The following is a 24574-nucleotide window of genomic DNA, read 5'->3' as shown; positions in this document are numbered from 1 at the left end:
CGTAAGGAAAGAAAAGCGCAAATTTTAAGCAAACAACGCTGCCGGTTCCCTCGCTGAGGTTCAGGCTGCGTCGGAGAGGTGAGTATAGCAATATTTTTTATTTTAATTCTTTCTTTTACACATTAATATGGTTCCCAGGGCCTGAAGGAGAGTTTCCTCTCCTTCAGACCCTGGGAAGCCATCAGGAATACCGTCCGATACATGAGTCCCATTGACTTGTATTGGTATCGGGTATCGGTATCGGATTGGATCCGATACTTTGCCGGTATCGGCCGATACTTTCCGATACCGATACTTTTAAGTATCGGACGGTATCGCTCAACACTAGTCATGAAATTATCGCTCCAGTGCCGTGTATTGCAACGTGTGACCGCAGTCTACGACGCTGGAGCGATAATGGTGTGGAGATGGTGTTATTTTCATTCTTCCTCCTCTATACACACAACTGATTCATAGGCCCGAAAAGTTAAAGTTTTGCTATATTACATCACAAAATCTTCTGTAGTTTATTTATATGGTTTTCAGCATATTGAAGCTGAGCTTACTTTTGCTTTTGTGCCAACAGAGGTGTGCATCTTGATGATTGGGCATGGAGATCTTGCTGTGCAAACTGTAACTTCAGTGCCTACTGTCACCAAACCTTGCTGCCGTTTTTTGCAGTCATATGTGAGCAGGTTGTTGGATGCAGTGACAGACAGGAGGCAGAGCAAGAGTTAACAACTTTACTTTAACAGGGGGTACTCCACTCAGGGAGGCAAACAGTTTAAACAGGGAAATAAACAGTTAAATGGCATAATGCATTGTTCAATGGCAAAAAGATATGCAGGGTTGCAAAACAGTAGATTCAGTAATGGCAGTTCATTTGTACACTTATCGTGTCAGAAGTTTCTCTGACTGTAGATGCTGCTTGAAAGTCAGTATTGCCGACAACAGCTGGTGCGGTGTTTGTCCAAGAAGGTCCTGCTGGTAATGGTGGTCTGTCTTCTGACTGCAGTGGTCGGTGTCCGATACCTCCCACTGAGCCCCTAGTCTATGAACATATGTGGCAGGAGCAAACAAGGCCACAGCACAATCAGGGTCTCCCTGGGTGGAAAAGTATATGCTGGTAAGGTGGGTTACAAAAGTCTATTCAATACTCAGTTCTCTCTTTGCAGCACATGTGCTGTACTCACGGTCACGAAGCACATGGCACCTTGATCTCTGTCAGCTATGGGGCGCGCTGCACTTTCTATGCTGTGCACTGCCTGTTCCCACCAAGACAGAAATGCCGACAACCACTGGCATGCTGCTTCTCCAGCGTGGTCCTGAAGACCACGGTCCGACAATGTGGGTTCCAGTGAACCGTCCTGAACTGTGCCCTGGCTCTTAGGCTGGCATGTGGTGCTTAGCTGAACAGGGCTCTCTGCTCTTTCCTTATTACTACAGTGGGCTCTGGCACTGTCTGAGCCTGACATGGCCTGGCAGATATACCCTGGTGAATCAGGGTGCAGATGGAAGTCCTGCACCTGATCTCTCTTTAGGCCACCGGGTCTGTCTGCTGCAGTCCGTCGCAGCGCCGGCGGGTTTGGGTGCACAGCGCGCTGCCTGCCCTGCTGCTCGCACACTGATGACAGGGGCCTCTCTGCAACTTCAAGCACTTTATGTTAGGTGTGGAGTTCCCGCCGCTGCAGAGGGGGAATCTCGCACCATGTCCTCTGTGGTCTCCCATTCTTCCCCAGCTGCAGTGAAGTCTGCTCAGCAGAGACATCGGTCCCAGTGGAGCGCCCCTATGTTAAGGGCAATGGGGTACTTTGCACCGGGTCCTTCTCAGTTCTAGGGAATGTCACGGTGGCCCGACCCGGTCCTTGGCCCTTTTGAGGGGCATTCAATTAAAGGTGTAGTTTGTACGGTGTTCGTGATGCCACCTGTGGTATTCGGTCAGGGTGACCGACGCTGCTTAGGGGTCCGCTGGGGTGATGTTATGGCAGGTAGATGGTATACTTTCCCACAGGTGAAGTGTATCCCCAGAGCTTCCCAGAAGAGTAGATGGTGATGCTGTAAGGCGCGGTGAATAATGAGGACACAAGGTTGCAGTCTCTTTACCTTTTAGTGATAGTGTTGGCCCCCTTAAAAATAGTCTGGGTGAAATGGTGGATGAGGATGAGGAAAAAGCCAATATGCTAAATGACTTTTTTTCATCAGTATTTACAAAAGAAAATCCCATGGCAGACAATATGACTAGTGATAAAAATTCCCAATTAAATGTTACCTGCTTAACCCAGCAGGAAGTACGGCGGCGTCTAAAAATCACAAAAATTGACAAATCTCCGGGCCCGGATGGGAAACACCCCCGAGTACTGCAGGAACTAAGTACAGTCAATTGATAGACCGTTATTTTTAATCTTTAAAGAGTCCATAATAACAGGGTCTGTACCACAGGACTGGCGTATAGCAAATGTGGTGCCAATATTTAAAAAGGGGACAAAAACTGAACTCGGTAATTATAGGCCAGTAAGCTTAACCTCTACTGTGGGTAAAATCCTGGATGGCATTCTAAGGGATGCTATACTGGAGTATCTGAAGAGGAATAACCTCATGACCCAGTATCAGCACGGGTTTACTAGGGACCGTTCATGTCAGACTAATTTGATCAGCTTCTATGAAGAGGTAAGTTCCGGACTGGACCAAGGGAGCCCAGTGGATGTAGTGTATATGGACTTTTCAAAAGCTTTTGATACTGTGCCACACAAAAGGTTGATACATAAAATGAGAATAATGGGGATAGGGGAAAATATGTGCAAGTGGGTTGAGAGCTGGCTCAGGGATAGGAAACAAAGGGTGGTTATTAATGGAGCACACTCGGACTGGGTCGCGGTTAGTAGTGGGGTACCACAGGGGTCAGTATTGGGCCCTCTTCTTTTTAACATATTTATTAATGACCTTGTAGGGGGCATTCAGAGTAGAATTTCAATATTTGCAGATGACACTAAACTCTGCAGGGTAATCAATACAGAGGAGGACAAGTTTATATTGCAGGATGATTTATGTAAACTAGAAGCTTGGGCTGATAAATGGCAAATGAGCTTTAATGGGGATAAATGTAAGGTCATGCAATTGGGTAGAAGTAATAAGATGTATAACTATGTGCTTAATTCTAAAACTCTGGGTAAAACTGTCAATGAAAAGGACCTAGGTGTATTGGTGGATGACAAACTCATATTCAGTGGCCAGTGTCAGGCAGCTGCTACAAAGGCAAATAAAATAATGGGATGCATTAAAAGAGGCATAGATGCTCATGAGGAGAACATAATTTTACCTCTATACAAGTCACTAGTGCGACCACACTTAGAATACTGTGCACAGTTCTGGTCTCCGGTGTATAAGAAAGACATAGCTGAACTAGAGCGGGTGCAGAGAAGAGCGACCAAGGTTATTAGAGGACTGGGGGGTCTGCAATACCAAGATAGGTTATTACACTTGGGGCTATTTAGTTTGGAAAAACGAAGGCTAAGGTGTGATCTTATGTTAATGTATAAATATATGAGGGGACAGTACAAAGACCTTTCTGATGATCTTTTTAATCATAGACCGGTGACAGGGACAAGGGGGCATCCTCTACATCTGGAGGAAAAAAGTTTTAAGCATAATAACAGGCGCAGATTCTTTACTGTAAGAGCAGTGAGACTATGGAACTCTCTGCCGTATGATGTTGTAATGAGTGATTCATTACTTAAATTTAAGAGGGGACTGGATGCCTTTCTGGAAAAGTATAATGTTACAGGGTATATACACTAGATTCCTTGATAAGGCGTTGATCCAGGGAACTAGTCTGATTGCCGTATGTGGGGTTGGGAAGGAATTTTTTTCCCCATGGTGGAGCTTACTCTTACCACATGGGGTTTTTTTGCCTTCCCCTGGATCAACATGTTAGGGCATGTTAGGTTAGGCTATGGGTTGAACTAGATGGACTTAAAGTCTTCCTTCAACCTTAATAACTATGTAACTATGTAACTATGTAACTTTTACTGAAGGCTTCAGTGTCCGCAGTCCTGGGTGCTGGATCACGGGGTAGGCAGAGTCCGGCCGGTCTGAAGGCAAATCCAGAGTCTCCTTATCCAGGTGGAATGTAATAGCCTTCCTATGCGCACAGTAACACAGTAGGTCCTCACTTGCTTTAAGCTCTAATGAAGTCCTCACTGTTATTACTCTTCTCTCTCTGTTCCCCGTGGTCGGATAGAACAAAACCCGTATGACTGATGGCCTGAGGGTTGTTTATAGGGACCCTAGAGACGCCCCAACCCCCTCAACTTGCCAGATGTCTTCTTAGGTATTTTAGGTCAGGCAGCCAACTTGGAATTGACTGTCCTGCCAGTCTCTGAAGCAATGGCGTAGAGCACTTTACTCCCTCGGTATCCTGGCTACCGGAACACGCACCAGAAGGATGCAGCTCCTCACGTCTACTATCCTCTCTGGTATCCACTTGTTGCTATACCTTCATTTCTCACTCACTAAAACACGCTTCCTTTCAATGTCTCTTCCGTTGGAGGCTGCCGCATGGGGTGCAGGCGCAGCTCCGTGTACCCTCGTCCTCCTCAGACCGAAGTCTGGATCTGCTGGAGATCACTCCAGACAGCTCAGCCTGGAGACCTTTCTCTCTCGGTCTCCAGCCAGGAACTCCCTCTCTAACTTTCCCTCCAACCCCCAGTTTTACCTAACTGTGAAGAGTGGCCTAATAGATAGAACCCTTTGCTCCCCCTGGTGGCTGGAATGTGAAATGTGTGGTGTGTCTGTGATACCTGGACAGGAGATCTCCTTTATTGCCTCCAGATGTAATATTGCTCCCCCGGGTGGAGGAACAACATTACTGCAGCAACCAGGACTCTGGGGCGCTGCACCAGCATCTGGCTCAAGCTAATACTGTGCATCTGGTTACAGCTGCCGTCCCAGATTCAGCCTTTGTAACCAGCATTGCTTAGCAGCGAACAGATGTTCCAGGGACTAAATCCTGCTTTTCATCTACTGAGCATGCCCGTGGGACGACGTCTCATTGGAGGTTGGAGGTCACATGCCCAGGTCCTGTAGTGGCTCTGATTGGACCACCAGGAAGGTCCCGGAAGGCTGCGACTATAAAAGGTACGCATGGCCGCTTGGCCATGCGCTAGTATAGACCTGACTATGTATGTGTGTGCTGAGAGATTGTTACTGGTGAATGCTCCTTAATGATCCCCATCCCTTTGGTTGTTGTCTGGGTATTAGGGTGAGTGGAGCAAGCAGTCAGCACCTAATTTTGGCTTCTCAGCTACATTCACACTACTGGTCAGTGTAGGGTGGGAATTCCCACTTGATCTCAGCATCTGACTCACGGCGTCCTCAGGCGCGGGCTCAAAATCCACCGAGGGTCAGAGTGGGATCAATCACCAGCATAGTGGGGGTGAATTTCAGGGATCCCACTAGTATACATCTGCTGCACCCTGTGATTGCTAACAGGGCACAACGTTTGCTTCCTTTCTCTGTGACTCTGTGACGCAACAGAGTTCGCGTCAGTTTATACCGGGTGACAGAACCCGTGTTTATGCTGACAAAATGTTTCTGTGTGATGTGCAATATGTTAGTATTTGGGGCCCCATTTTAAACTTTTACCTAGGGCCCCACTTAGCCTAAAACCGGCCCTGTTGGTATCTCCCAGTGGAGCACAGTTTGTTTGACAGAGATGTTTTTCAGCATCAAGGTCACTGTGTAAATCTTTCTCTTCTGTTGTGTGTATGTGAGCTCTTTTGGTCACTGGGCTCCTGTCTCTTCTGTAGTGTGTAAACTCTTGTTGTCAGCAGAGTCTCTCTCTCTACTGTAGAATGTAAACTCTTGTGGTCAGCGGGGTTCTCGCTATCTCTTCTCCCCTCACTTGTATTTTGTAAGCAATTATAGGCTTTCCAGCACAAATTTATGTGCTACAAAATAAATTTTTGGATGAAATTCAGTTATGTCAGAAAATGTTAATTTAAAAAAAATCCACTAATCTCTTGTTGTTACCATTCCCTTTTATTAATTGTGTGCATTTTTGCACATTATGGCAATGTCAGTAGTGATTAGGCAGTGACACTGTATAGGCAAATGCTACATTGTCGAATGGATTGGCAGCACCCAGTTGTCAATTTATTAATACATTTTCAGAGTTCTGAGAAATTATGCTTCAGAACTGTTTGTTTAAGAGAATACAAATATTCACTGAAACAAACATGTCAGTATAAGGCTGATAGGCCTTATTTGTGGCATTTACTGTAGCTTCATGCTGATTCTGAAATTGTCTATAGGAATACAGAAATCAACAGGTTTTTCCTGCCACACTGGTGGATCTATGACTGAGGGACAGTGGAGACCTATGCTACAGATGACTGATGTCTTCTAGTGCAGGGTTAAATTAGTAGCATTAGTCTCTTAATTATTTTGCCCTTTAAGAATATTTATTTTACCTTGTCATTAAAACATTTTATTACTATACATCTCCCCCATACAGAGTGTTAATAGCGCAGATCGGAATGTATAATAGGACCGCTCAGTGGTAGATAACTGCCTGGATTATATATGTCAGACTTATACGCAACAGGAGACAATTTTAGTAAGTGGTAAGGCTTAGTCATAGGTGCTATTCAACTGTTTTTAAATGCCATAGAAAATAAATTTTAGGTACTGCTGACATTTTTTAAATACCTTTTCAGTACAGTGCTGCAAATAGTTGACCTCCTTTTGAGAACTGGATAAAAGGAATAGAAAACTATTTTATACCACTAAAAATATAATTAGAACCAACATACCTGAGATACATTATCCCGAGACCCACCTCTACAATGAATACCAACAACATAGGACACATTGGTGCACTAGGTCTCATAAAACTAAATATTTATTAGAATTATTAAAATGTAAATATAATAGTAAAAAGCAGACTTACACGATGGAGCACTTCATGTATGCGCTAAATATATAAAGTATTCTCTATTATCAAATGTATGCATTTTATGAGACATATCCAACAATATACATAGCAAATGCTTGCCAGTGTCTAAGACATTAACTCATAGGGGAACAAGTGTTCACAGAAAAGGCATAGACCTAAGTGAAATAAATATTCCAATGCACATTTCACCCTTGCTTCGTCTGTGGGTAAGAAAAGGGTCATGAATAGGGTTGAGCGAAACGGATCGGTCATTTTCATAAGTCGCCGACTTTTGGCAAAGTCGGCGTCTCATGAAACCCGACCCGATCCCTGTGTGGGGTCGGCCATGTGGAACACGATCTTGGCGCCAAAGTCGCGTTTCATATGACGCGTTTAGCGCCATTTTTTCAGCCAATGAAGGAGCATGGGCAGAGTGATGACATAGGTCTTAGGGGCGTGTACACCTATCGCTATTTTAGCGCTTGTGCGCAGTAGGGATTTGCAATGTGTAACACGAGATTTTCTTTGCTGGGACGGGACGAAGGGGAGAGAGAGAGAGAGAGAGAGAGAGAGAGAAGAATTTTTCCCCATTGACGTGCATTGGGTTTCCTGTTCCGGCCGATCCCCGATTTTTCGCAGTAATCGGCCGATTTCGCCCGACTCGACTTTTCAGATAGTCGGGTTTCGTGAAACACCACTCGACCCTAAAACAGGCAAGGTCGCTCAACCCTAGTCATGAAGGTTAGTGTATATAGGTATATTAAAAAGGTGCAAGGAATGACTACATGCATAAAGGGAACTAAAGTGCTTATGATAATACTATGTAAAGAGAATAAAGTGCATAGTGTGAAGACTGTCGAATATGAAAAAATAGTACATGATTGAATTAAATATGAGGTTAGGTCTGCAGGCGGTGCAGAAAGCTAATGCCTATTGCCATGTTCACACAAATAGATAGATCTCAGTAAAAATAATAGAATTGTCATGGGAACTATACAGTATAGGAGTATGTTAAAAATTATGTGGTGGTCATAAAAGACACAAAGTGCATACTATCACGAAAACCCAATATATAAAATGCATGCTACCACAAGAACCCAATACATATTTTATCTATTCCAGTGTTAACAACAAGTCATGTGAAAGAATTGTGATTACGCTAGTAGACCCTCTGATCAGAAAACCAAGTGTTAGGGAAAACGATGCATAATCCATGATTTCAATTTACACCCAATACATTGGTGTTGAGGAGCTTCTGTACCAAAAATTGAGGGGAAAGAAGACACCATGGCTTCCTTACTAATAGTAGCACAACATCAGAAAACTAGTAGGACAATAGAGGTAGGTCCACTATATGATGATGTCAACATTCACTTCATGTAAATGTGTTGAATGGAAGAACTAGAAATCTTTAATGATTACTTGTTGTGACTTTGTCAACATGAGAGACATCACATGGAGGCTAGTCAGATGGTACCAATTCTTGAAAGATAGCTTAATGCAACCTCATAAACTTGTGCGGCATATCCCAAAGAGCTGATCTGATGCAAAAGTGGATCCAAGTCTTTAGAGATGACTTGCTGCAACGTCATCAACATGAAAGACATAAGGTGGAGGACTGGTCTGATGCAATCCAATATGCAGTACACAACAGGAGACAATTTTAATAAGTGGTAAGGTTTACTCATATGTGTTGTCAGCTGTTTTTAAGCGCCAAAGAAAAGACATTTTAGATACTGCTGACATTTTTAAAATACCTTTTCAGTACAGAGTATAGTTGATCTCCTTTTGAGAACTGAATAAAAATAATTGAAAACTATTTTATACCACTAAAAATATAAGACTTTGAAATGTATTATGTAATTAGAACTACAAATATCCAACACATTAGACTACATCTTTCTGTTTAATATAAAATCAGTGTTAGGACTTCAGGGTAAGTGAGGGGCCAGTCTTCAGATCATTTTCAAAGAGCTGAGCAATCAACAAAGGGAGCAAAGGAAGAGAGAACATTTTTCCAGACCTCACTTAGACATTGTTTATCCTGCTTTGTTTGGTCACAGTGAGATATTGATAAATAAGATAAAAATAATGTATTGAAACATGTGATGAATTGTAAGATTCTAAAACACTGTAAGGGCTGTCCCACACGTCCAGATAATTCCGGTACCGGAAACAATCGGTACCGGAATTATCCGTGTCCGTGTGCCCCTGCGTTTCTGGTGAACATCAGTGTGGCACACGTGTGCCGCCCGTGTGCCCACTGGGTACCACACGCACCGTGCTGGGTACCAAACTTACTACCAGCATCTGGTGCTGAATCCGCAATTCATATGTTCCCTGCAGCAGCGTTTGCTGCAGAGAAAATATGAATAATAGTGTTTAAAATAAAGATCTATGTGTCCCCCGCCCTCCCACCCCCTGTGCGCCCCCCCCGCTGTTCTGAAAATACTCACCCGCTCCCTCGTTGGCTGTCGCTGCTTCCTGGCCTGGCCCCATCTTCTCCTGTATGCGGTCACATGGGGCCGCTCATTTACAGTCATGAATAGGCGGCTCCACCCCTATGGGAGGTGGAGCCACTTATTCATGACTCTAATCGTCGGCCCCACGTGACCGCATACAGTAGAAGGGGCGGCCAGCACAGAACACTGCGAGGGAGCGGGTGAGTATTTTCAGAACAGCGGGGGGGGCGCACAGGGGGTGGGAGGGCTTTGGACACATAGATCTTTCTTTTAAACACTATTATTCATATTTTCTCTGCAGCAAACGCTGCTGCAGAGAAGATATGAATGGCGGCTTCAGCACCAGTGGGGGGGACAGCGCTTACTGTAGCACTGTCTCCTGCACGCCACACGGACTGCAAACGGAGAAGGTCCGTGTGTGGTCCATGTTTTACACGGACCCATTGACTTTAATGGGTCCGTGCAATACGTGCGCTCCCACGAACACTGACATGTCTCCGTGTTTGGCACACGGAGACACGGTCCGCAAAAAATCAATGACATCTGCACAGATGCATTGATTTTTATGGGTCTACGTGTGTCAGTGTCTCCGGAACGTGAGGAAACTGTCACCTCACGTACCGGAGCCACTGACGTGTGAAACCGGCCTAAGAGATCTAATAATAACATTAAAGATTCATGGTGAACAGAGATTACATGACAGTGACAGTAATGAGAAATCATTAGCCATGATCCCTCCTCACAGAGGGTGATGTCATGACACCCCTTAGGTAGAGATGGGAGAATTTATTTTAGTGGAATTGAATTTTCCTAAAATTTTGCAAAAGTCCATATTCTCCAGAATACAGATTTTTTGTAATTACCTCTCTGCAAATTCAGTAAAGTGACTGCCAGGTAACCAACTAAACCATACAAGGCTGGCAAATGGTAAAAAAAAAACCTAAAATCTCATCACTCACCTCTTTGACTACCCCACTATTCACTGCCTGCCATCCGTTCCTCAAGGCCTATTCTTTCTGCATCTTTGACCTCATCATCTTTACAATGTGCAAGGATGTCTGAGGCTGGACTACCACCAGAAGTTCCTCGCTTTAGTGTTGAGGCCAGAGGTGCAGCAGAAAGAATAGATACCAAAGACCAGATAGTGGGCATTAGATATCGGGGAGAGATGAGTGATGAGGCGAGTATTATTTTTTTTAGCATTTCAGATTTAATATACTGTGAGGATCTAGGAATGCAGAGCATGATATAGAACATTCAATTTGTAGAGAATAACTTCACTTCAAATCAAAAATCCCCAGAAAATCTGCATGATTTGGTGAATTTGAATCTCACCACAGCCACTAATTTCTAAACTTAGCACATCATAAACCTTTGGATCACTCCTGAGATATTCCAAAAATAACCAAATATAATTAAATTGTTTGCCTGCTGTCACATTTATTAATTCAAAGGTTGTTTCTTACAATTTGTAAAACCCTCCTTGAAGTTCTCCAAGATCTAAAAATAAGCATACAGGTTGTCTTTGACCTTTTGTCCCAGTCCCCTGTTTACTTTTTGGCACAATAATATGTTGTCTTTAATGCCCTAAATAGAAGTTTCACCAAACTTTCATATTTTCTTACACTTTTTATAAATGCGCTTAATGAGATTTACCGTAACTTTTAACTCCTGTCATTAACTCAATGTGATACTAAAACAATTCAGCTTTTCTAAATCTGACAGACATAAAGCAACATATTTAATTTGGTTATTTCTTGCAAAGTCTGTAGCCATAACAGGGGTATTTTATAATAAAAAATTACAACATTCCCAAACACTGTCCTCTGGTTTAGCATTAAGCTAAATCTAGTAATATACATAACCCCATCGAGGCAGAGATTTATTTTTCAATTTGAAGCACAGTATTTAATAAGAGGTAATCATGACTTTGATATATTAAAATATAAACTAAGCCCTACTGTTTGTCTACAGCGAACTAAAAGAAAAACTGGAGTTTGAGTGAAAAATGTGGGTGAAAAATGAAGGATAATAAGATCAAGAGTTAATTTTCAGAAAACGTTTTACATATCATAGTGACAAATCAGAAGTTTTGAATGGTGAAGATCTATTGATCAGTGATGAAATTGTCCCATTTCATTTGAGGAGCGGAAGGAGCTGAAGACAGGCTCCTGTTTAGTCAACTACGACCAGAGGCTCAGAACTTTTAGTTGAGCGCTTTTGCCCTTTTGTTTCAACCGATAGTGAGGGTCCCAGCTTCTGGACCCCTACCAGTAAATGTTATTCAGTAGATCATCAGGGGAGATTAAATATTCATTTTAAATTTGGAGGCACTTTTCATTCCACTATAGTATGTTTGCTCTGTTTTGGTTTTTCTGTAATTCATGTTATAATGAGTTTGAAACACTTTTGAATTAATTCCATGCATATAAAAAAATAATTACAACATTTTATTGGCTAAATTTTATTCTATTTTAGAATCTAATGTAATTATTTCATCATGTCAAACAGAATGATCCACACATTCACAGAAAGAAAAATGAAAAGGACATTTTATATACAGTTTATATCATGTTTATACACAATGGAAAGCTTTAGCCATGAAGGAGATGTGCATATATTTTTTGGGGTGCTGTTGGGGGACACAAAACAGTAACTAAAAATGATTTTATATAAAAATATAAACATTCATTAGTTCATTGTTCTAATACTATGAAAAGAAATTAATGTACATAAGATTGAGCATGAAAACACCAGTGTAAGTATTACATTCTTTTGATGTACCTTCAAAATAATACTTATTGCGCTTTGCTAATCCATCTGCTAATTCATATTTTACAGTGAAATACAGCATTGGAAAATTCATAGATGAGATCATATAAATATTGAATGACACGAGACCTTTGTGATGCGCGATCTTCAGAGAAATAGCATTACTAAGTACGCTGAATTGTGAGCAATGAATTGACTGTATGCACATTTATCAAATGAGCTTTCAACATTATATAAAAACTAGGCAATAAATGAAAACATTCACAATGAATTAATCATCAAAAAATATTAATGCAATTGGCATATCACAAACCTAATTTACAATGTTAAAAAGTAGCCTTAAAGAGGATTTGTCAGTTGTCAAAAATATGTAATTTTTTAGCTGATACCATTGTTGTCTTGAATCTGGCATTGTTTTTCTTGGGTTCCCATGTCTCCCCATTCCTGGGATATGGTTCATATACCTCTTATTCCTTATTACAACTCCTGTGTTTGCCTCAAAATAATGCATCAAAAGGTGCACATGGGATCTTGGCTTAAAAAGGCTTATAGGAATTAACTGAGAGGCTTCCATGTATGATCACTATGAAGAAGAGACAGTTAAGACACTTGGACCCCACCAATCAGCCAATAATTGAAAATCCTGATAAACCCTTTGATGTAGACATTTCTTTCATCTTAACAATCAGTGAACTAGACAATACTGTGGTCAAGAGAAGATTGCATTTATTTTGATATTTACTAATTGGTATTGCGTTGTAGTTCACTGTGGGACACCAGCAGCACGAGCATAATAATGGGCATTACTATTAAGGGACATAACTTCTCTGTTAATCAAATTTCCTGGGAAACAAAACAGGACAATAGGTGAATATTCTAATTGGAATATGGTATGATATGCTTATTGCTATTGTCAAGCTATTATGTCTTTTTAAAAATATAATTTATCTGTACATTGCGCACAGCAGTTTGCATGTGGTATGGTGTACATCGATATAAATTGTTGAATTCCTTTATTGCTTTGCATATAATTTGGAATTAGCTCTGAAAAAAGACTTTGTTATGCACTTTTCTGTCATATCCAAAGGAATTTGTGTGTTAACAATGCACAGATTCTATAATTGTCAATGGAACAAATTGACAAGAACATGAGCTATCGGTCTTCATTTAGTGGGCCGGTGTCAGTTGGCTAACATTGTGGCAAATGATGTACAGGGATATGGTAAAGATGGGCGTGCAGAACTCCAGAAGAAGTGCAGTTTCATCCACTTCAGTAAAATTGTGCAGTGCAATAAAATTGTACATTTACTAGACCACAAGTTATTTTCTGGCGGGCAAAATAATAGGGAAATATGGATGTGGGTGTTTGGATACGGCCCAACTCCCTTAGTAGTCAAGTGAACAAGAATCCGGCACTCCCAAGTGTTTGATATACAGTAGAACAAAAATCTTTAATTGTATGGTACAATGTAGTGTATAATTTATGCGCCAATTTTTCAAACTTACTAATTATTGTGGGACCACATGGATCGCGTTATATAGGCTGCACTATGGGATGGGAAACGTTGTTGGGAGTAAGGTTTTCTATAAAGAGATCCACGTAGTCTCACAATAATTGTGCATGTTTGAAAAATGTCAAATTAACCAAAGCGTCACATAAAGTATACACTACATTGGACCATACAGGATTTTTTCCAACATCAAATACTTGGGAGTACCGGACACTTTTTCATTTAAATAGCAGGTGGAGATATAGGTGACCGTGTACATGGGGGACAATGCTGAACAAGCTTTAGTTTGTGTTAAAAGAAAAAAATAATTAATAAAACAAGAAAAAATGCCTTCCAGACAAACTAAACTGATACTTTACTATAAACATGCTGAATCCTCATATCTCGTTTATTGAGTTGTATGAAAGTTTTATTTCTTTTCCTTCAGATATTAATCTGGTTGATGCCTCTTGAGTATTGCTTTGCCTTTTTTTTTTGGACTAACACAGCTTTATGAATTTTAATTAAAGATTGCATAAACATTAAACCTAATCGCCTCCTGTCTTTTCTCCACCTTTTTTTTATACATGTTACCATGTATCATTTACATTTTGAACCATTCGCAAACTATTATTATTTGTTCACTAATTGATAAAATTAACTAGCCCTTGATACATCATATCAAAAATGTAAGAAAATTATGTTTTGGTTATAACATACAAACAGACAAAAAGAAGAAAATCCAGTAAATCCATTTTAAATTATGGATATAAACATATTTAAAGTTTTAATAAAATAGATAAGTTATGTACATAATGCCAAACCAGTTCATACGTTGTTGATGCTTCATAAGATATGGTGACGCAAAATGATAGTTGACTATATTTAGTTGTCTTCTTCACTCATGTAAATTATTGCTGAGAGAGTCTTAAACAGTTCCAAGTAGATAACTTATGGTTGTGGTATGTGCCTTGGCATGCGGTGATGGTCTGATTTCCCACGTGACTTACGCTCCTGTGGGTTTATATGTTTCCATTTATTTGGAGACATTTTCAGTTTTCTCTTCCTTTTATCTGTGCACCATACTTTTTCACAATATTCTTCCACTTTTTGAAAATTGCTATATCCAATTAACTGCAAGAACTCTTTATACCATTGTTTGGATGACTGGGGAATGCTTGGCTGTCCGGGACATGGCATTTTTGGGAGCGTAACTTCTTCTTCTTCCTCTTTGTGGAACATGTCATCAACACGCTCTTCTTCAAAAATTTCCAAAGTCATTTTTCTAATTGTATGGACATAAGAATTCTCCACAGTTTGGCAATAATATATCCCAGCATCTGATTTTTGCAATTTTAGAAATAGAAGTCCAAATGCTGTCATTATAACTCTTTCACCTGTTTTGACCTAAAGGAAAAAAATGTAATGTTTTCATCACTATAATAATTGCTTTTAAAAATACTTGGACTAATAAAGTATACATTATTTAAAGGGATTGTCTAGGACTTTAATATAGATGGCCTATCCTTTTCAATCCTATTTTAATCAATAGGGCATGGATGTGCAGTACTTGGCCGCCACCACTATTTAGTCGATGGAGCGGTGCAGTGCAGCTCCGTATCTGAGCACTTCCGGCCAATACCAAGATCAGCTGAGTTTCGGGGGTGCTGGGAGTTGCACCTCTACCAGTCAGACATTAATGACCTATCCTAAGGATAGGCCATCAATGATAAAGTTCTGGACAACCCCTTTAAAGACTATGAATATGAGGTACAGTACCAGTCTGTGGGCAGAAGTGGCACCTCATCCACTACAACATTTTTCTAACTTTCCAGATGACTTTATATCAATTGATAATTACAAAGTTATATTTAGAAACTAATTAAAAAGCAAATGTTAAGTTATACTTACAGTAATTGCAATTATTAATTATAAAATACAAATACACTAGTCTTTCCAGCAGCTTTCTAGATATTAACCCTTTGTGTAGTGTAAATTGTACAGTGATGTGACTTTTTTGATATACAATGGGGCAGTGAAGAAAAAATTACATTTTTACCACTAAAATGTAGTTTCAGCCCCACATTTTTTATTTTTACCTGGGAAATGAGTAAAAATTGCACCAAAATTTGTAACACAATTTCTGCTGAATGTGGCAATACCCCATATGAAGATATACAGTACTGCTTACCCACATGGTGAGATTCAGGAGGGAAGAAGCGCTATTTGACTCTCAGAGAACAAATTATTGTAGAATAATTTGCAGACACCATATACAGAGCCCCTAAGTACCAGAATAGTAGAATCTCCCTTCAAGTCACCCAATTTTGGAAATTACACCCCTCTACTATATAAGCATATCTACACTATATATACACAACAATACAATGTACAAGAGAAACCATATATTTATAGCGCCATGCTACTGTATATACTGCATTATGCTGTACACATCACATAGGATACAATAGCATTGTGATGTATATCCATCGTATAAGGCTGAGTGTGGTATATACATCACAAGAGGCTCAGTGTAGTGTATACATCATAGGAGGCTGAGTGTGGTATATACATCATAGGAGGCTGAGTGTGGTATATACATCATAGGAGGCTGAGTGTGGCATATACATCATAGGAGGCTGAGTGCGGCATATACATCATAGGAGGCTGAGTGCGGCATATACATCATAGGAGGCTGAGTGTGGAATATACATCATAGGAGGCTGAGTGCGGCATATACATCATAGGAGGCTGAGTGCGGCATATACATCATAGGAGGCTGAGTGCGGCATATACATCATAGGAGGCTGAGTGCGGCATATACATTGTATAAGGCTGAGTGCGGAATATACATCATAGGAGGCTGAGTGCGGCATATACATCATAGGAGGCTGAGTGCGGCATATACATCATAGGAGGCTGAGTGTGGAATTTACATCATAGGAGGCTGAGTGCGGCATATACATTGTATAAGGCTGAGTGCGGAATATACATCTTAGGAGGCTGAGTGCGGCATATACATCATAGGAGGCTGAGTGCGGCATATACATCATAGGAGGCTGAGTGTGGAATTTACATCATAGGAGGCTGAGTGCGGCATATACATTGTATAAGGCTGAGTGCGGAATATACATCATAGGAGGCTGAGTGCGGAATATACATCATAGGAGGCTGAGTGCGGCATATACATCATAGGAGGCTGAGTGTGGAATATACATCATAGGAGGCTGAGTGCGGCATATACATCATAGGAGGCTGAGTGTGGAATATACATCATAGGAGGCTGAGTGCGGCATATACATCATAGGAGGCTGAGTGTGGAATATACATCATAGGAGGCTGAGTGCGGAATATACATCATAGGAGGCTGAGTGCGGCATATACATTGTATAAGGCTGAGTGCGGAATATACATCATAGGAGGCTGAGTGCGGCATATACATCATAGGAGGCTGAGTGTGGAATTTACATCATAGGAGGCTGAGTGTTGTGAATTTGCTTTTTGCTCCCTCTAGTGGTTACTAGTTTTTTGACTCTGGTTTTTCTGTCATTCCTTTTATCCGCACCTGGGTCGTTAGTTAGGGGTGTTGCTATATAAGCTCCCTGGACCTTCAGTTCAATGCCTGGCAACGTAGTTATCAGAGCTAGTCTGCTGTGCTCTTGTCTACTGATCCTGGTTCCAGTTATATCAGCTAAGTCTGCCTTTTGCTTTTTGCTATTTGTTTTGGTTTTGTATTTTTGTCCAGCTTGTTCCAAATCTATATCCTGACCTTTGCTGGAAGCTCTAGGGGGGCTGGTGTTCTCCCCCCGGACCGTTAGACGGTTCGGGGGTTCTTGAATTTCCAGTGTGGATTTTGATAGGGTTTTTGTTGACCATATAAGTTACCTTTCTTTATTCTGCTATCAGTAAGCGGGCCTCTCTGTGCTAAACCTGGTTCATTTCTGTGTTTGTCATTTCCTCTTACCTCACCGTCATTATTTGTGGGGGGCTTCTATCCAGCTTTGGGGTCCCCTTCTCTGGAGGCAAGAAAGGTCTTTGTTTTCCTCTACTAGGGGTAGCTAGATTCTCCGGCTGGCGCGTGTCATCTAGAATCAACGTAGGAATGATCCCCGGCTACTTCTAGTGTTGGCGTTAGGAGTAGATATATGGTCAACCCAGTTACCACTGCCCTATGAGCTGGATTTTTGTATTCTGCAGACTTCCACGTTCCTCTGAGACCCTCGCCATTGGGGTCATAACAGTTTGCCAGGCCAGTATTAAATGTTTAATGCATTGCAGAAGAGGGATTATAAGAAAGAAGATTCTGAGTTTTTTTTTTTCTTCTTCCCCTTTACCTCAGAGTGGCTATGCTTGCTGCAGACATGAATGTCCAGACCTTGATTACAAGTGTGGACCAGCTGGCTACTCGTGTGCAGGGCATACAAGACTATGTTATCAGAAATCCTAGGTCAGAACCTAAAATACCGATTCCTGAACTGTTTTCCGGAGACAGGTTTAAGTTTAGGAATTTCGTGAATAATTGTAAATTGTTTTTGTCCCTGAGACCCTGTTCATCTGGAGATTCTGCTCAGCAAGTAAAAATTGTTATTTCGTTCTTACGGGGCGACCCTCAGGATTGGGCTTTTTCGCTGGCGCCAGGAGATCCGGCATTGGCTGATCTTGATGCGTTTTTTCTGGCGCTCGGTTTACTTTATGAGGAACCCAATCTTGAGATTCAGGCAGAAAAGGCCTTGCTGGCTATGTCTCAGGGGCAGGACGAGGCTGAAGTGTATTGCCAAAAATTTCGGAAATGGTCCGTGCTGACACATTGGAACGAGTGTGCACTGGCCGCTAATTTTAGAAATGGCCTTTCTGAAGCCATTAAGAATGTTATGGTGGGTTTTCCCATTCCCACAGGTCTGAATGATACTATGGCACTGGCTATTCAAATTGACCGGCGGTTGCGGGAGCGCAAAACCGCAAATTCCCTCATGGTGTTGTCTGAACAGACACCTAATTCGGTGCAATGTGATAGAAAAACCGCAAATTCCCTCATGGTGTTGTCTGAACAGACACCTGATTTAATGCAATGTGATAGAATCCTGACTAGAAATGAGCGGAAAATTCATAGACGCCGGAATGGCTTGTGCTACTACTGTGGTGATTCTACACATGTTATCTCAGCATGCTCTAAACGTATAGCTAAGGTTGTTAGTCCTGTCACCGTTGGTAATTTGCAACCTAAATTTATTCTGTCTGTAACTTTGATTTGCTCACTGTCATCTTATCCTGTCATGGCGTTTGTAGATTCAGGTGCTGCCCTGAGTCTCATGGATCTCTCATTTGCTAAGAGCTGTGGTTTTACTCTTGAACCATTAGAAAATCCTATTCCTCTTAGGGGTATTGATGCTACACCATTGGCAGCAAATAAACCGCAGTATTGGACACAGGTTACCATGTGCATGACTCCTGAACACCGCGAGGTGATACGTTTCCTGGTTTTACATAAAATGCATGATTTGGTTGTTTTAGGGCTGCCATGGTTACAGACCCATAATCCAGTCCTGGACTGGAAGGCTATGTCAGTCTCAAGTTGGGGCTGTCGTGGTATTCATGGGGATTCCCTGCCTGTGTCTATTGCTTCTTCTACGCCTTCGGAAGTTCCGGAGTATTTGTCTGATTATCAGGATGTCTTCAGTGAGTCTGAGTCCAGTGCACTACCTCCTCATAGGGACTGTGACTGTGCTATAGATTTGATCCCAGGCAGTAAATTTCCTAAGGGAAGACTGTTTAATCTGTCGGTACCTGAACATACCGCTATGCGTTCATATATCAAGGAGTCTTTGGAGAAAGGACATATTCGTCCGTCTTCTTCCCCTCTTGGTGCGGGATTCTTTTTTGTGGCAAAAAAGGACGGATCTTTGAGACCTTGTATTGATTATCGGCTTTTAAATAAGATCACTGTCAAATTTCAGTATCCTTTACCGCTGTTGTCTGACTTGTTTGCCCGGATTAAGGGTGCCAAGTGGTTCACCAAGATAGACCTTCGTGGTGCGTACAACCTTGTGCGCATTAAGCAAGGTGATGAATGGAAAACCGCATTCAATACGCCCGAAGGTCATTTTGAGTACTTGGTGATGCCTTTTGGGCTCTCCAATGCGCCTTCAGTTTTTCAGTCCTTTATGCATGACATTTTCCAGAAGTATCTGGATAAATTTTTGATTGTTTATCTGGATGATATTTTGGTTTTTTCTGATAATTGGGATTCGCATGTGGAGCAGGTCAGGTTGGTCTTTAAAATTTTGCGTGAAAATTCTTTGTTTGTCAAGGGCTCAAAGTGTCTCTTTGGTGTACAGAAGGTTCCCTTTTTGGGGTTCATTTTTTCCCCTTCTGCTGTGGAGATGGACCCAGTCAAGGTCCGAGCTATTCTTGATTGGACTCAGCCCTCGTCAGTTAAGAGTCTTCAGAAGTTCTTGGGCTTCGCTAACTTCTACCGTCGTTTTATCGCTAATTTTTCTAGCATTGTGAAACCTTTGACGGATATGACCAAGAAGGGCTCCGATGTAGCTAACTGGGCTCCTGCTGCCGTGGAGGCTTTCCAGGAGTTGAAACGCCGGTTTACTTCGGCGCCTGTTTTGTGCCAGCCTGACGTCTCACTTCCCTTTCAGGTTGAGGTGGATGCTTCGGAGATTGGGGCCGGGGCCGTTTTGTCGCAGAGAGGCCCTGGTTGCTCTGTTATGAAACCTTGTGCCTTTTTCTCTAGGAAGTTTTCGCCTGCCGAACGAAATTATGATGTGGGCAATCGGGAGTTGTTGGCCATGAAATGGGCATTTGAGGAGTGGCGTCATTGGCTCGAGGGTGCTAAGCATCGTGTGGTGGTCTTGACTGATCACAAAAATCTGATGTATCTCGAGTCTGCTAAACGCCTTAATCCTAGACAGGCCCGCTGGTCATTGTTTTTCTCCCGCTTTGATTTTGTTGTCTCGTATTTACCAGGTTCAAAGAATGTGAAGGCCGATGCTCTTTCTAGGAGCTTTGTGCCTGATGCTCCTGGAGTCGCTGATCCTGTTGGTATTCTTAAAGATGGAGTTATCTTGTCAGCTATTTCTCCGGATCTGCGACGTGTGTTGCAGAGATTTCAGGCTGATAGGCCTGAGTCTTGTCCACCTGACAGACTGTTTGTCCCGGATAAGTGGACCAGCAGAGTCATTTCCGAGGTTCATTCCTCGGTGTTGGCAGGTCACCCGGGAATTTTTGGCACCAGAGATCTGGTGGCCAGGTCCTTTTGGTGGCCTTCCTTGTCAAGGGATGTGCGGTCATTTGTGCAGTCCTGTGGGACTTGTGCTCGAGCTAAGCCTTGCTGTTCTCGTGCCAGCGGTTTGCTCTTGCCCTTGCCTGTCCTGAAGAGACCTTGGACACATATCTCCATGGATTTCATTTCTGATCTTCCGCTATCTCAGGGCATGTCCGTTATCTGGGTGATATGTGATCGCTTCTCCAAGATGGTCCATTTGGTTCCTTTGCCTAAGCTGCCTTCCTCTTCCGATCTGGTTCCTGTGTTTTTCCAGAATGTGGTTCGTTTGCACGGCATCCCTGAGAATATTGTGTCAGACAGAGGATCCCAGTTCGTTTCCAGGTTCTGGCGATCCTTTTGTAGTAGGATGGGCATTGATTTGTCGTTTTCGTCTGCTTTCCATCCTCAGACTAATGGACAGACGGAGCGAACCAATCAGACTTTGGAGGCTTATTTGAGGTGTTTTGTCTCTGCTGATCAGGACGATTGGGTTACATTCTTGCCGTTGGCTGAGTTTGCCCTTAATAATCGGGCTAGTTCCGCCACTTTGGTTTCGCCTTTTTTCTGCAACTCTGGTTTCCATCCTCGCTTTTCTTCAGGTCATGTGGAGCCTTCTGACTGTCCTGGGGTGGATTCTGTGGTGGATAGGTTGCAGCAGATCTGGAATCATGTGGTGGACAACTTGAAGTTGTCACAGGAGAAGGCTCAGCGCTTTGCCAACCGCCGCCGCGGTGTGGGTCCCCGACTACGCGTTGGGGATTTGGTATGGCTTTCTTCCCGCTTTGTTCCTATGAAGGTCTCCTCTCCCAAATTTAAGCCTCGCTTCATTGGTCCTTACAAGATATTGGAAATCCTTAATCCTGTATCCTTTCGCCTGGATCTTCCGGTGTCGTTTGCCATTCACAACGTATTTCATAGGTCCTTGTTGCGGCGGTACATTGTGCCTGTAGTTCCTTCTGCTGAGCCTCCTGCTCCGGTGTTGGTTGAGGGCGAGTTGGAGTACGTGGTGGAGAAGATCTTGGATTCTCGCCTCTCCAGGCGGAGGCTTCAGTACCTGGTCAAGTGGAAGGGCTATGGTCAGGAGGATAATTCCTGGGTGGTCGCCTCTGATGTTCATGCGGCCGATTTAGTTCGTGCCTTTCATGCCGCTCATCCTGATCGCCCTGGTGGTCGTGGTGAGGGTTCGGTGACCCCTCACTAAGGGGGGGGTACTGTTGTGAATTTGCTTTTTGCTCCCTCTAGTGGTTACTAGTTTTTTGACTCTGGTTTTTCTGTCATTCCTTTTATCCGCACCTGGGTCGTTAGTTAGGGGTGTTGCTATATAAGCTCCCTGGACCTTCAGTTCAATGCCTGGCAACGTAGTTATCAGAGCTAGTCTGCTGTGCTCTTGTCTACTGATCCTGGTTCCAGTTATATCAGCTAAGTCTGCCTTTTGCTTTTTGCTATTTGTTTTGGTTTTGTATTTTTGTCCAGCTTGTTCCAAATCTATATCCTGACCTTTGCTGGAAGCTCTAGGGGGGCTGGTGTTCTCCCCCCGGACCGTTAGACGGTTCGGGGGTTCTTGAATTTCCAGTGTGGATTTTGATAGGGTTTTTGTTGACCATATAAGTTACCTTTCTTTATTCTGCTATCAGTAAGCGGGCCTCTCTGTGCTAAACCTGGTTCATTTCTGTGTTTGTCATTTCCTCTTACCTCACCGTCATTATTTGTGGGGGGCTTCTATCCAGCTTTGGGGTCCCCTTCTCTGGAGGCAAGAAAGGTCTTTGTTTTCCTCTACTAGGGGTAGCTAGATTCTCCGGCTGGCGCGTGTCATCTAGAATCAACGTAGGAATGATACCCGGCTACTTCTAGTGTTGGCGTTAGGAGTAGATATATGGTCAACCCAGTTACCACTGCCCTATGAGCTGGATTTTTGTATTCTGCAGACTTCCACGTTCCTCTGAGACCCTCGCCATTGGGGTCATAACAGCTGAGTGCAGCAAATACATTGTATAAGGCTGAGTGCGGAATATACATCATAGGAGGCTGAGTGCGGCATATACATCATATAAGGCTGAGTGTGGAATATACATCAAAAGAGGCTGAGTGTGGAATATACATCATAGGAGGCTGAGTGCGGCATGTACATTGTATAAGGCTGAGTGCGGAATATACATCATAGGAGGCTGAGTGCGGCATATACATCATAGGAGGCTGAGTGTGGAATTTACATCATAGGAGGCTGAGTGCGGCATATACATTGTATAAGGCTGAGTGCGGAATATACATCATAGGAGGCTGAGTGCGGCATATACATCATATAAAGCTGAGTGTGGAATATACATCATAGGATGCTGAGTGTTGTATATACATTACAAGAGGCTGAGTGCAGTGTATACATCATAGGAGGCTGAGTGTGACACATGCATCATAGGAGGCTGAATACGGCACATACATCATAGGATGCTGAGTGCAGCACATATATCATAGGATGCTGAGTGCGACACATGCATCATAGGAGACTGAGTGCAGCACATATATCATAGGATGCTGAGTGCGGCACATATATCATAGGATGCTGAGTGCGGCACATGCATCATAGGAGACTGAGTGCGGCACATATATCATAGGAGACTGAGTGCAGCACATATATCATAGGAGGCTGAGTGCAGCACATATATCATAGGATGCTGAGTGCGGCACATATATCATAGGAGACTGAGTGCAGCACATATATCATAGGAGGCTGAGTGCAGCACATATATCATAGGAGACTGAGTGTAGCACATATATCATAGGATGCTGAGTGCGGCACATATATCATAGGAGACTGAGTGCGGCACATATATCATAGGATGCTGAGTGCGGCACATATATCATAGGAGACTGAGTGCAGCACATATATCATAGGATGCTGAGTGCGGCACATATATCATAGGAGGCTGAGTGCGACACATATATCATAGGAGACTGAGTGCAGCACATATATCATAGGATGCTGAGTGCGGCACATATATCATAGGATGCTGAGTGCGGCACATATATCATAGGAGGCTGAGTGCGACACATATATCATAGGAGACTGAGTGTAGCACATATATCATAGGATGCTGAGTGCGGCACATATATCATAGGAGACTGAGTGCAGCACATATATCATAGGATGCTGAGTGCGGCACATATATCATAGGAGGCTGAGTGCGACACATATATCATAGGAGACTGAGTGCAGCACATATATCATAGGATGCTGAGTGCGGCACATATATCATAGGAGGCTGAGTGCGGCACATGCATCATAGGAGACTGAGTGCAGCACATATATCATAGGAGGCTGACTGCGGCAAATGAAATATAGGAGGCTGAGAGTAGCATATACTTCATAGACGGATGAGTGCAGTGTATACATCACAGGAGGCTGAGTGTGGTATATACATCATAGGAGCCTGAGTGCGGTGTATACATCATAGGAGGCTGACACTGGGGCATATACATCATAGGAGAGTGTGACTGTTGCATACAGTTATAAAGGCTCCATCTCAAGACTCACCCTGATCCTGGAGATGAGGGGATGATAAAAGACGGCAGAGTGGAGCAGATTCCATGGAGACACCGGGACAGAGCAGAGTGTGAGCTCTGCCCACAAAAAAACTTCCTGACACGGGTACTCTACTTGTGTGCACTGCTG

At 42.7% G+C, this 24574-nt stretch overlaps 1 protein-coding gene across 2 annotated transcripts in view; it reads right to left on the bottom strand.

Annotated features, from left to right (window-relative positions):
* Nucleotides 1-11827: 11827 nt before the first annotated feature.
* Nucleotides 11828-24574, bottom strand: part of SEMA3E (semaphorin 3E) — a 289807-nt gene continuing 277060 nt past the window's right edge. For both annotated transcript variants that reach the window (XM_077264657.1, XM_077264658.1), the window contains exon 17: nucleotides 11828-15041. In XM_077264657.1, coding sequence (XP_077120772.1) covers nucleotides 14586-15041 — 456 coding nt within the window. In that variant the 3' untranslated portion in view covers nucleotides 11828-14585. The remainder of the gene's footprint in view (nucleotides 15042-24574) is intronic.

Source organism: Ranitomeya variabilis, chromosome 5, assembly GCF_051348905.1.
Source record: "Ranitomeya variabilis isolate aRanVar5 chromosome 5, aRanVar5.hap1, whole genome shotgun sequence".
NCBI lineage: Eukaryota > Metazoa > Chordata > Amphibia > Anura > Dendrobatidae > Ranitomeya > Ranitomeya variabilis.
Note: the sequence above shows the minus strand (reverse complement) of the source record. Positions and strands in the feature narration are given on the sequence as shown.